Consider the following 14,428-nt stretch of genomic DNA (forward strand, 5'->3'; position numbering starts at 1 on the left):
AAAAACAAATGCAGAACCTGTGTCAGAAACTGAAGCAGACGATAATACTGGACCACAACCTGAAGCGTTTACATCAGACCCTGAAGTGGAATATCATGCAGATCCCACATTCACATCAGAACCTCAAGCGGAAGATGTTGCTGAACCAGAAATGATATCAGAATCTGAAGCAGACAATAATCCTGAAGAAGAATCTGATGTAGAACCAGAAGTCACATCAGAACTTGCAAATGAGGATGTTGAACCAGAACATGCAATCGATCCAGAAGTGAAATCAGGACCTGCAGCAGATGACGGTTTTCATCCACAACCTGAAGCTGCATCTCATGCACCAGAAGTTACATCAGACCCTGAAGTAGAACATAACGCTGAACCAAAAGGGGTAACAGGTTCTGAAGAGGGAACACAGGAAGTTACAAATATTGTTGTTGAAGTAGATGCCCAACAACTTGAACTTGTTCCTGAGCCTGAAGCAGAGCCACAGGTTATTCCGGAAGTCGAGACAGCTGGGGAAGTCACACCACAGTCCGTTGAGGAAGTAAAATTGGAAGATTTTGGAGAGGAAACCACAGCAGAGAAGGCTCCTCGGGTGGAGGACACTCCTGTGGAGGTCAAGAAACCTACACAGTCTAAGGACAAAGGTAGTGTACCAGAAGAAAATAATTTGTTTCAAATATTTGTAAAGCTAGTATTCTACTCTTGTTTATCTAAATCCAATCCAAGCCCGTCTAAGTACCCCAATCACACTATTTAAAAGGGCTGTTGGCAACCTTTACGCGCATGCCGAGAGTGCGCTAACTTTCCAGTGTGATTTAAGCATCATATCTTGTATTGAAGTCGGTAGTATACCACCTTTGAAAAGTACAGTATCTATACATACACACACACACCGGGATATGGAAATATATGGTACATGGTAAATGGATTATACTTGTATAGCGCTTCTGTATCTTCAAGGTACTCAAAGCGCTTTGACACTATTTCCACATTCACACATTCACACACTGATGGCGGTAGCTGCCATGTAAGGTGCTAACCGCTTCCCATCAGGAGCAAGGGTAAAGTGTCTTGCTCAAGGACACAACAGACGTGACTAGGGTGGTAGAAGCTGAGGATCAAACCAGGAACCCTCAACTGCGCCAAACCGTCCCATACATATATATATATATATATATATATATATATATATATATATATATATATATATATATATATATATATATATATATATATATATATATATATATATGTTTCCCTGCTCTTCGTTGTTCTCAACAAAACAAATCACCTGATAAGCAGGGAAACCTGTGAAACAGGCTTGTAGGGATGAAATAGCCTCTGTGCGTTTTCCTGACTTAATGTATATTCCGCTCTACCCCGGTATTGAGCACTGCATAACAGATAAACCACAGAAACCTTGATTTTATATATATATATATATATATATATATATATATATATATATATATATATATATATATATATATATATATATATATATATATATATATATATATATATATATATATATAGCGACCCCGAACGGGACAAGCGGTAGAAATTAAGACTAAGAAAACAATTAAAGCTGATGAGAGCATGAACCAGGAGTTTACAATATTCTACTTTTTGACATTTAAATTTTTTTTACAAGACACTGAATTTCGTGATTTTATTAGCTGTAAGATGTCTTTGAATTTGTTTGAAAAATATGAAATACATGAATAACACTCTGTGTGTAGTGATTTTAGAGAATTTAGGAGTTTCACTATTTTTGGAACTACTAAAATAAAAAAAGCTATTCTAATTCATTGAGATGCACCTTTATACATATATATAATTTTTTTTTTTTTTTTTAACTCAGGAAAAATCAATTAGATAGGAGTAATTATCTTTTCTATAGTGACATTTCTAACATGAAACTAACATTACATTTCCTTTCGTAGCAATGAAATAACAATACAGATGCATTGATTGGCCACTATTTGAGAAATATGTTATTTCTATTCATCACACACCTTGTAGAAATCAACTGCAACCAAACTTCACTTATGTTATGTATTATTTATATATCCTTAAATAGTTGATCAATGACAATGCAGAAATTACATTGCCGGTTGGCCATTGCACTTCTCATTGCGATGAACTAGTAACAGAGAAGAGTCACGGCATTAAACGGTCGTCCACTTTGTCTCTACCGGGCGTGTCAATCCCACTGAATATGACACTGTTTGTGGCTGTAGAGGAATTAGCGTCAAACTCTGGTACAGAAATAAGCACACCAAAATAGCAAAGGAAGTGAATACATGATGGATTACAACAGCATGATATAACTGTCAAGCCTGTTCTAAGCACAAATGGTCCACTCACATGTCTCTCAGGAAACTTTCACATTTATTAAATATTCATTTTATTAATGTTGACATCCTTGCGTGATAAATATGACATTTTCTTTAATGCAATTTTGTCAAGCTTGTTGGAAATAAAGTAAACCATTATAATTCCCTTCAAAGGTGGGTGATACGGCAAATGTTGGTGTCTATCTAATACCAAGTAAATACATTGCCAGAGAGAGAGAGAGAGAGAGAGAGTGTCTAAAAGAGTGTGTGTGTTTAGTTCGTGTTGAGCTGTTTAAAAAAGCATAATGTTTAAAATAAACAAACATTTCCATGAAGACGAAAACACTGTGCAGTCCCATATTGATACTAAAAACTTAAAAATGTTCTGTCTAAATCAGGGGTGTCAAACAAATTTTAGATCGGGGTCCACATGGAGAAAAATCTACTCCCAAGTGGGCCGGACTGGTAAAATCACGGCACGATAACTTAAAAATAAAGAAAACTTCAGGTTGTTTTCTTTGTTTAAAAATAGAACAAGCATATTCTGAAAATGTACAAATCATAATGTTGTTGGGGTTTTTTTACACTTACATGTTGCGGTTAATAGTATTCTATCTTTATTTGTCGTTATTTATACTTTCTGAATAAATGATGTGATAATGTTCATCCGTCAACTCATTGGTGTTCATTTTCAATCTATCAAGATAAAAAAATAATATCAAAATCAAATTACAATGTTATTTATGTAGTTTGCTCATTTTCCTCGACTGGTGCACTAACATCAACTTTTTTTACATACAGTATGTAGCATTATCTACAAAGATGCAAATAATTGCTATTGTGACATCTAGTGGACAAATTTAGAACAGCAGTGTCTTTCATTCAAAAAATTCCGCTCATTTTTATACTTAGCAAACTCATCCCGCGGGCCTGACAAAACCTGATAAAGCCTGATCCGTTTAACACCCATGGTCTAAGTAGATTTTCTTCGAGGAAAAAAAACTCCTATATAGCTGTGATCAATCAAGATTAATTAGTTAACTGCAGACAAAATGCGATTAATCGCAATTAAATATTTTAATTGTTTGACAGCTGTTTCAACAATATGAACAACAAAACAAAAAACATAGAAGAGAACTAAAACAATCTCAATCTTCTTACACAAGTAACAATCTGACATTGATATAAACCGTTGTATTGTTATTATTGATATTTGGATCGACCCGCCACACCTACCAAGCGGGTGGTTTCGCAACATCAATCATTCCGACTAAAAATCTGCTCCTCTAACCAGGAAAAGTAAATGAGGGTCCAGCACTGAGGGACCTCTCCCACATTGAGGACACACTGCGACTGGCAGCTGCTGAACCCTCAGCTCAGTTGACAGGTAAGGAATGGAATCTAAATATGATTTAAACTGTGATGCAAACACCACACACTGTAGCGTGTTGTCCCACTCATATTGTCTTTACGTCTTTTTAGCCGCAATGAAGAAGCTTCTGAACGTCTACCACACCGCCATCAAACCAGTAGAGCAAACCTACAAGTACAATGAACTCAGGCAGCATGAAGTCTCAGGTGAGCCACGCAACAAATCATTTGATGTGTCACATATCTGAGTTAAGATAAGGTTAGATCAGATCCGTCCTGCTCAGTGGCCTTGTGGTTTGAGTGTCCGCCCTGAGATCGGTAGGTTGTGAGTTCAAACCCCGGCCGAGTCATACCAAAGACTATAAAAATGGGACCCATTGCCTCCCTGTTTGGCACTCAGCATCAAGGGTTGGAATTGGGGGTTAAATCACCAAAATGATTCCGGGGCGCGGCCACCGCTGCTGCTCACTGCTCCCCTCACCTCCCAGGGGGTGGAACAAGGGGATGGGTCAAATGTAGAGGGTAATTTCACTACACATAGTGTGTGTGTGTGACAATCAGTCGTACTTTAACTTTAACGTTCATCAGTTGGTGCATGTGTGGGGTACGGTTCAGTATCTGGTGCTATGTATCATACCTAAACATTTGCATTTAAAAAATAAGGCCAACTTTTAATAACATTTGTCTGTCAATTTTTTTTAACACATGGTGTCGCATACCGAGTTGAATAGATCAGTGGTCCCCAACCTTTTTGTACTTGCGGACCGGTCAATGCTTGAAAATTTGTCCCACGGACCGGGGGGGAAGGGTAGTAAAAAATATATTTTTATTTTTTATTTTTTTATTTTTTGTCATAAAGAAATACAATCATGTTTGCTTACGGACTGTATCCCTGCAGGCTGTATTGATTTATATTGATATATAATGTATATATTCTGTTTTTTATGTTGATTTAATTTAAAAAAAAAAATATATATATATATATATTTTTATTTTTTTTAAATTTCTTGTGCGGCCGCGGCCCGGTACCAATCGGTCCACGGACCGGTACCGGGCCACGGCCCGGTGGTTGGGGACCACTGGAATAGATTGTCTCTTAAACTGATGGTAACAAAAAGAGCTACAAAAATAACAAAAGACATTTGGTAACTCTTAACAGTGTTTTACCTTTACCTTTTTGTGTTATTCATTGCACTACTTTATAGTAACTACCTTGACAATCTTTACCTTGAGTGCTATTACCATTGTGTACCTACTAAACTCTTTAAACATGTCCCTTTTCTTACCTTGTCTGAATAATGGACTATATATATATACATTCATACATACATAAAATGTACCTTATAAATTGTGCATTGTTTCACTTTTACTAAAGTGCAAGGGTGATGGCAGTCTCTAGTGGGTGAAAATCGCTAAATTGTTTACCCGGTGAACAAAAAAAATACAATTACATAACAAATTATACAACCAACCTTGTTTCCTCCTCAACCAGGTGCTAAAAATACCATAGACAGCATTGATATTCACTTAGTGATAAGTTAATGTTGAGCACACTTCTGTATCTTGTAGTTCTCGCCATTGCAGCTGATACTGATCTACAACACCTTGTTGTGGGTGTTTCAAAATAAAAGCTCTATTTTATATTACCACCGCAATAAATCGGCAAACATCAATTCTACGACGAGGAAAACATTAGCAAGGTCATTTAGACAAGTCAAACAAATTACTCCTGGGCTGTTGAATGTGTTATACTGATGACATTGATACAACCTTGATTATACATACCCTTTAAAACTGACTTTGAAACAACGATGCACAAATGTTGTATTTGTAAACTGAGACAACATTGGTGTCCAACGTTGGATCAATGGTCAAATCAACGTCACAACCTGACATTGAATAAACGTTGTCAAAAAGCATGTTGTTTTAACGTTGTATTTGTGTTGTAGAATATTGGTTGGGGAATAACCAAAATTCAATAGTCAAATCAACGTCAGAACCCAATATTGAATAAACCTCGTCAAAAAGCATGATGTTGCAATGTTAGGTTTGAGTTGCTCAACGTCAGGACCTAATTCAACTAAATCTCAACGTTGTTTTTATGTCTTGTGCCTGCTGGGTTAAGTTAAAATACAGGAAAAATAAAGGTAGGGGAGAGGGTTTCCTATCCAGACCGGAACTCTCCTGATTTTGAAAGATGAGTAGTTCAGGTAAAATAATACATATGAGGCTTTTTACCATCTTTGTAATATCACCATTTGCCACTCATCTACAGACTTTCAGAGATTTTTGTTCTGAGAAAGAACAGTTCTGAGGTAGCTGGGGTCACGGGCAACATCCTCTGCCCACAGCAAATCTATTCCACGCAAAAAATCCAAACCCATCTGAACTCGAAACAAAATTAACACATAAAAATGTATTCTGTGGGATTTTAGAAAGCAACTCTGTGAGTGACGATTGACGACTAGCAGCCACTATAGATAAAACAATGTTCGTCAACACTGGTTAATTATCGTAACGCCTGTCGAGATGCTTTAAGGAAGACAGGAGGTCCATCGATCACTTTATAGCAAAAACTGTTCATAGTCAGCCGTAACCACGCCAAAAACATTGGTAAAAACAACTTCTGCTTGTCCCGCTGAGCGCCGTGTTTTTCCCCTCACCTGCTGTTTATTGGCAGCCGGTCCACACCAGATGCTAATCAGCAGGTTCATATTTATGCTTGTCTCGCGCAGTCCTCAGTGCTCGAGGATTGATTTATGTTTGAACTGTTACATGCAAGACTGCTTTCTCTCTGTTTATCCTATTAAAATCCTCTTACCTGAGCGTCGTCCTCATGGTTCCTGCATCTTGGGGTCACAACAACTGCAGCCATGCGAGTTTGTGACACCATTGCTGTGAAACAACACAATAAGATGTGGTTTCAGACTACATTTATTTGTATTTTATTTATTGATTAGTTTTTAATCTTTCTATTATATTTATTGATTACATTATGTATTTATTTGCTCGTTTTTCTGCTTGTAACCAGTAATTATGGCCACAAGACGGCACAGGCAAGAATGTTAGGGAAGTCTGATGCAGTGCATTGAAAATTAAAAAAAAGCTTTTTAAAAACACCGGCTTTTAAAAATAGCTGTTGAAGTGTATTTCTGGTCTGGTCATCCTCGTCCGGACAGAAGGATGTCATGGCAGTGTGGCTGGATCAAAACAGACATCGGAGATGCTTTACTGAAGCAAAAGTTGCTTTATTACAAGCGAGCGTCATCATAGGTCTGCCGTACCCGGGGGAACCTAGGTCAAAAAAATGAAGGACTTTTAAACTGGAGAAGCCAAACCACCGGTCTTATATTCCTACCTCCTGTCTGTGTGTGTGTGCTGGGTCAGGAGAGCACATCCTGACCATAAAAGGAGATGTTTGTGTGTAAGTGTCTGGAAAACAACTGATTCAAGTCAAAACTTAAATGTTGGCGTTGAGCTAGACAGGTAGTCTCCTCTCAAGGATATGGTTATCACTTTTGCATTCCAAAGTCCCAATTAGGGAATCTTTCCTATGAGAAGTGATCCAATCCACCTGCGAATATCAAACTAAGGGGCCTTATCTATTTATGTGCTCAAACTGAAATACCACTATTTAACTACACTTGGTGGTTTGCTTTCTCCAAGGGGAATATGAACATTCACTATATGTAGAACATAATATGAGTTAATTAATTAACTTCCCTGTAAAATAAATCCGACATTAATGACCTTTTTTTCTCCAATTCCATTGCAGATGGAGAGATACACTCAAAGCCTATGGTTCTGTTCCTTGGACCCTGGAGTGTTGGCAAGTCCTCTATGATCAACTACCTGCTCGGTCTTCATGGCACATCACAAGAACTCTATACAGGTTGGTGAATGTACTTGACCACACAGTTTTATTTAGCATTTGAGTCACATTGGGTCTCAAATCTGCAACTTTCAGTTTTTCAACAGGTTGTCACACTTTTTACTCCAGTGTAAATAGCTGATCATCAAAACATGTTCCTAGTCATTCCTACATTGAATACAAGCTTAAAGTGTTGGCTTGAAATGTGTATCCCTCTCATTCTAACAACGAGCTAATAAACTATCTCTCTGACACATTGTGACAACAATGGGTTGGTTGTCACGTTGTTATTAAAATGTAAAATGTACCTGTTGATAAATACCTAACTTCATGCATCTTAACACAAAATAATTTTCAGTGAATGTATAGGATAGGCAAATATAAGCTTTGGCTTCAGCCTATTCCTTTTTCGGTCATTCTTTTTCTTTTCTTTTCTTTTTGTGTGTAAATATGTATGATTGTTAAATATGTCGAATCTGTACTGTTAAACTGGTCACACAAAATGGTTGATGGTTGATTATATGACCGAAATAAACTTATTTAATTCATTCATTCATATATATACATATACATATGTATATATATACATATATATATACATACATATATATATATATATATATATATATATATATATATATATATATATATATATATATATATATATATATATATATATATATATATATATATGCGATGAGGTGGCGACTTGTCCGGGGTGTACCCCGCCTTCCGCCCGATTGTAGCTGAGATAGGCTCCAGCGCCCCCGCGACCCCGAAGGGAATAAGCGTTAGAGAGTGGATGGATGGATGGATGGATATATATATATATATATATATATAGGACCCCTGGTATATGTGATAACCAACCCCAAAGGGAGTCTGAGGACCAACGCCAACTGGAATGTCTTGCTAGCATCAAGACTAACAACAGTGTATTAACCGTGTAGTTAATAACTATTTAAACTTTAGTTTTCCGTTCACACTTTTTAAGGGTAGCAATTGTTTTGTCATGAACAATTTTTTGTGTGTAAAAGCCTAAAAGACGAACTTTAGGCCTTCTAGGATTTCGCAGGCTTTTTTTGTGATTGTTGCGGCTTTAAATGCCTAAATTTGCGGCAGCTTTTTAATGTTATGTGTTTCAATAACATTGAATCAACTTGTGATTTTATGATTTTTTTTATTGACAATTAAAGTGTTCCTTGAAACTTTACCCCAATGCTTTTTGTTTTTTTAAACAAAATTGTATTGATGTTTTACTCGTTTTATACCGCACAGACTTAAAAGTAGACAGGCGGTCAAAGCACATACTCAGAGCTCATTGTCACAGTGCTGTATTGTTTAAATTAATTATAACTAAAGATATTAATAATGAATTATCATAGTAGAAAGAAACACCACCAAAGGTGTTCTGCTTTGTTGTCCACAAGTGGCTAACGTTACCTGTGTATGTTTACGCTTCAAAAGTGTTTGTCCATCTTTAACATTCATTTATGTTCAAACACATTTACCCCCGCACTTTAACAGCATTTGTGAACTGTTGAGAGCAATATTTAGCGATCCTTTTTGTTGATAAATGAGAGACAATGAGAGTATATCATTACCCTTCAACATCTCTGACATGTAAAGGCTGCCTCTTCACTAAATCAGCATTGTAAATGAGAATCTTCTCTTATTTGTCTGGGATAAATAAATATTAAATAAATATATACATACATGTAAACTAGGAAGTGAGAATGCTGGTGGTTGCTAAATATTTACAAACGGCATTACCCAGAAGGTTTAGCGCTAAATACATGAACCAGAAGTAGGTCTGATAAGCAGGAGGACAACAATTGTGTCGTTTAAAAGTTGCAAGGCCGCATATATGTACTGTAATTAGGTTGAATTTGCGTGATCACGACATTGTGAATTCCTGGAGGGACTGCAATACTCAGCAGCTGAATAACCCACCTCATGTCTGTCTTACTCTAGAGAAGACTATGTAGGTAAGCTCTGATCCTAATGTTGTACATTTCTGTACCATAATTTCAATGACAAGATATGGCAAGATATGAGTTTGACAACCAACCACATTTTCCCCAACTTCTAAATACTGACAAGTGGGATGAAACAGCCCATCCAACAGTCCAAAGAAATATTATATTGATACCCTTCTGCCAGGTGCTGAACCCACTACATCCGAGTACACCGTCATTATGCACGGAGAAAAGTTGCGCACAATAGAGGGCGTCGTCATGGCCGCCGACACCTCGCGTTCCTTCTCCCCCTTGGAAAAGTTTGGTCAAAGTTTCCTGGAACGACTGGTGGGCTACGAGATGCCCCACAAGCTGCTTGAGAGGGTCACCATTGTTGATACCCCCGGCATCATCGAAAACCGCAAACAGCAGGAGAGAGGTGACCTATGGGATTAATCCTGATTGTCTTTTGGTGAATCAGTTACTGTACATACACGGGTGTCTTGTAAAACTTAAACCACGTACTGTACCCCCCACCTTTAGGATACCCTTACAACGAGGTGTGCCAGTGGTTCATTGACCGAGCTGATCTCATTTTCCTGGTGTTCGACCCCACCAAACTTGACGTTGGTGGGGAGCTTGAAATGCTCTTCAGACTGATGAAGGGACGCGAGTCCCAAATCCGCATAATCCTCAACAAGGCTGACAGTCTCTCCACCCAGGACCTTATGAGGGTCTACGGGGCCCTGTTCTGGAGCATGGCGCCCCTCATCAATGCCACGGAACCTCCTCGGGTGTATGTGAGCTCTTTCTGGCCTCAGGATTATGCAGTAGATACCAGTCAGGACCTTTTTATGAAAGAGGAGATCTCTCTGCTAGAGGACCTCAACCAGGTATGACTTTTTATTGACATGGTGTCTTAGGATCCATCAAGCACTAGCTGTCAAGTGTGAGAGAATGTAACAATATCAATATTTTGCAAGCATTACCAAATAAATAACAAAAATATGCACCATTGATAAAAATTGAAACTCCTTCTGTCATGGTCGAGATGTGGTGGCAAGATGAGGTGGACAGTAAAAGTCAATCAATCAATCAATCAATCAAAGTTTATTCATATAGCCCTTAATCAGAAGTGTCTCAAAGGGCTGCACAAGCCACAACGACATCCTTGGCTCAGATACCACATCAGGGCAAGAAAAAACTCAACCCAATGGGCACAATGAGAAACCTTGGAGGGGACCGCAGATGTTGACAATGTTAAATGTAGACAAGTCAGCAGCGCAGAGACGTCCCCAACTGATGCACAGATGAGTGCTACACCCTGGGTCCCGACTTTGAACAGCTAGCACGTCATCTGTGGTCACCTGACTGTTTTTGGGCTCTGGGAATCACTAATAAGCCGTAGTTCTTAGAACGCAGATTTCTTGCCGGGACATATGGTACAATACAATCAGCAAGATTGGATGGAGCTAGACCGTGTAGTATTTTATACGTAAGTAGTAAAACCGTAAAGTCGCATTTTAAGTGCACAGGAAGCCAGTGCAGGTGAGCTAGTATAGGCGTAATATGATATCAATAACAACAGAAATATGCATCATTGATAAAAAAATAAAACTGCTTCTGTCATGGTCGAGATGTGGTGTCAAGATGAGGTGGACAGTAAAAAGGAGGGTAGCAAGGACAAAGCAGCAATGGAGTGTTGCTCAAAGAGGTTTAATCCAAAAGACCTGAGTAACTCAGGATCCCAAAAATACCAAACAAAGTAGAACTGTCCAAAGCACACAAAACAAGGGAAAAAGCTATTAGAACAAACACTAGCTTGGAACAGGACTCACCAAAAAGGACATATGACGTCCGGTCAAGAACCAGACAAACTGTGAACAAAATACACAGAATAATTCGACAACTGAATACAAAGACAAGACAACAACCTGTGTACTAAATACACAGAATAATTAGGCAACTGAATACACCTGCCTAGACAAAAGAGAACGGAGTGAGCCAATTGGAGGAAACAAGGGCCAGGAAAAGACACAGTTGCAACTGATGACACAAATGAGCGCATGTGGAACAATACAAGACAGCCAGAAAAAGATTGTGACAGTACCTTCCCCCCAAGGGACATATTCCAGATGTCCCAAAGTCCAAAATTAAAAAAATAAACAGAAACAGATCATGACAGTACCCTCCCCCCAAGTGACAGAGTCCAAATCTTTCAAACAGGTGATGACACATTCTAAACCAAGAAGTGACATGCTACCCTACAAACATACTTTTCGTACCAGTATCTTTTCCTTCATCCTCATACCTTGTTCTTGTCCCTGCAGGTGATTGAGAACCAGATCGAGAATAAGATTGCGTTCGTCCGGCAGCATGGCATCCGTGTGCGCATCCATGCCCTCCTTGTGGACCGTTATCTGCAGACCTACTACGACAAGGTGGGCTGGTTTAATGACCCCTATGAGGTGTTCCACGACATCGTCACTGACCCAGACAAGTACTACATCTTCAAGTCCATTCTGGCCAAGACTAACGTCAGCAAGTTTGACCTGCCTAGTAAGGAGGCCTATCAGGATTTCTTCGGCGTGAATCCAATCTCCAACTTCCAGCAGCTGTGCTACTACTGCAGCTGGCGCGGCGACTGCATGCTGGATCGCTTAGAGAAGGCCATCTCGCAGGAGCTCCCCAATCTACTTATGAGTGTCAGCAAGGCCATGCCCGCCCCAGCCAAGCCTGCCCCGACACCTCAAACCTCAGCCGCCTCCGCCGCCTGCAAGGGGCCTGAGTGTGAGGAGAAACCCAAAAATCGTTGGAGGAAGCAGTGAGATGAATTAGAATGGTGCAGGGTGAAAAACCACAGAAGCAGCAGCCTTGCAGGGGCTTTTCTGCATATTGGGATTCTAGAAAATGAACAAGGACGGCAAAACAGAGAATGGGAGAGAACATTTGCCAAGGTGTACAATGCCTACCTGGGTACAAAAAACATAACAAAAAATTAGGGCTGTCAAATTTAACACATCATAAGATTAATCACAACAAATTATCGCAGTACGCAGATTTATTTTGACAATGTGTCCTTCTTTACCTCAACCACGGATGGTTACTTGAAAAAAGGCATGGGTTGTTACACGGTCTAGGGCTGCAGCTATCCATTATTTAAGTAATCAAGTAATCTATCGATTATTTTGTTCGGATAATCGAGTAATAGGAAAAAACACACCTGAAATCGTATTTGGGGGAAAATAGTTCAAATAAACAATTTTTTCCTGCTTCCTATAATCTTCACTATTTTTTCTAATAAATGCACACCAGCAACATTGGAATTGCACCTTTAACATGTGTTCATTATTTGGAAAAAAAAAAAGTTTGCTGCCCCACAAATCGCAGCGTCCACTCACCACCGCTCTCGTGAGAGCTCTAGTGCAGTGGCCATGCGTAAAATATGGCCGTATATTTAAATTTTTTTGCAATTGTTATTAATTAGACTCAAACGATTAATCGAAGCAAAAAATATATAAATCTAAGTTTTTTTCTAATCGATTTAATCTTACACGGTCAGTGATGAGGTCATCGCATACATCACTGCAAAGATGAGTGAGGAGACTCCAACAAATTTTTCATTATTATTAAATTTTAGATACAACTGCTACCAAAGTTTTAGCAAAAAAATTACAAACATTCACGTGAAATATAAAAAAAAATGTTTGACATTCTGATGATAAAATTGCTTTGTGTCAAAATATTGGTGTCTTTTTTTAAAGTTTCTTTAAATTATGCAAGCAAGTAATTTACTGTGATTAATCGCCATTAATCAAAATTTACAAGTGTCATTAATCTGCTATAAAAAATTAATCGTTTGAAAGCACTGCTAAAAAAAACATCTGATAACCTATTTATTTTAAATTAAATGGTAAGTGAAATGGATGTTTCCAAATATAACACTTCAGATAGTCTTACAACAATGATACTACTCTATGTTAAATGACATTGATACAAAGGGCAGATCAAATGTTGTCAGCTTTACAGCTGAATGTCCACAGTGTTTATTCTCCAAAGAGACAGCTCCCTCTGCAGTGGACATTTGGGTTTTGCATAACAGGGCTATTTGTAACTGACTAAAGAAAAAAAATGTCCACTGCAAGAGGATACCGTTTCTTCGGTGCTTTATAAATAAAGTTGATTTGATTTGATTTGATATACTGTACGTGCAGAGGTCAGTAGAGTAGCTAAACATTGTACTCCTGTAAGAGTACCGTTACTTTACAGCAGGGGTTTTTAACATTTTTGACCTTGGGGCCCAACTTTTCCACTACAGAGAGGCCCAGGGCCCACTCAAAATGTAAGGCTAAATTAGTAATCTTACTCTTGTTTTTAAGCATATTCAATAATTATATCTAGCATACTTACAATTACAATTGTCAAATAATATGTAACCATGTGTTAATAGCAAATATTTTTATTTATTTAACACATAAATATTAAGTTTTGATCAGGCTGATTAGAAAAATATATACTGACCAAATACACTGCATAAACATGGACTCATAAATAACAAAGGAAAAATGTATTTACATACTGTGCTAAAATAAATAAACTAAATTAATAATGAGATAATATATACGTTAGGTCAGGAAAAAACACAGAGGCTATTTCATCCCTACAAGCCTGTTTCACAGGTTTCCCTGCTCTTCAGGAATCCCCTGAAGAGCAAGGAAACCTGCGAAACCTACAAGCCTGTTTCGCAGGTTTGCCTGCTCTTTAGGAATCCCCTGAATCCTCTGAACCTGACAGGTTTCCCTGCTCCTCAGGAATCCCCTGAAGAGCAGGGAAACCTGCGAAACAGACTTGTAGGGATGAAATAGCCCCCGTGTTTTTTCCTGACCTAACGT

The 14,428-nt window shown here is 38.3% G+C and overlaps 1 protein-coding gene across 1 annotated transcript in view; it reads left to right on the top strand.

The window, feature by feature from the left end:
• LOC133639838 (retinitis pigmentosa 1-like 1 protein) overlaps positions 1–14,167 on the top strand; it is a 41,062-nt gene extending 26,895 nt beyond the window's left edge. The window contains exons 2-8 of the mRNA XM_062033483.1: positions 1–641; positions 3,631–3,723; positions 3,819–3,914; positions 7,483–7,599; positions 9,742–9,975; positions 10,080–10,429; positions 11,867–14,167. The exon at positions 1–641 is cut by the window's left edge and continues 1,000 nt beyond it. Coding sequence (XP_061889467.1) covers positions 1–641; positions 3,631–3,723; positions 3,819–3,914; positions 7,483–7,599; positions 9,742–9,975; positions 10,080–10,429; positions 11,867–12,364 — 2,029 coding nt within the window. The 3' untranslated portion in view covers positions 12,365–14,167. The remainder of the gene's footprint in view (positions 642–3,630; positions 3,724–3,818; positions 3,915–7,482; positions 7,600–9,741; positions 9,976–10,079; positions 10,430–11,866) is intronic.
• The last annotated feature ends 261 nt before the right edge of the window (positions 14,168–14,428 follow it).

The sequence above is a fragment of the Entelurus aequoreus genome, linkage group LG22, assembly GCF_033978785.1.
Source record: "Entelurus aequoreus isolate RoL-2023_Sb linkage group LG22, RoL_Eaeq_v1.1, whole genome shotgun sequence".
NCBI classification, from domain to species: domain Eukaryota; kingdom Metazoa; phylum Chordata; class Actinopteri; order Syngnathiformes; family Syngnathidae; genus Entelurus; species Entelurus aequoreus.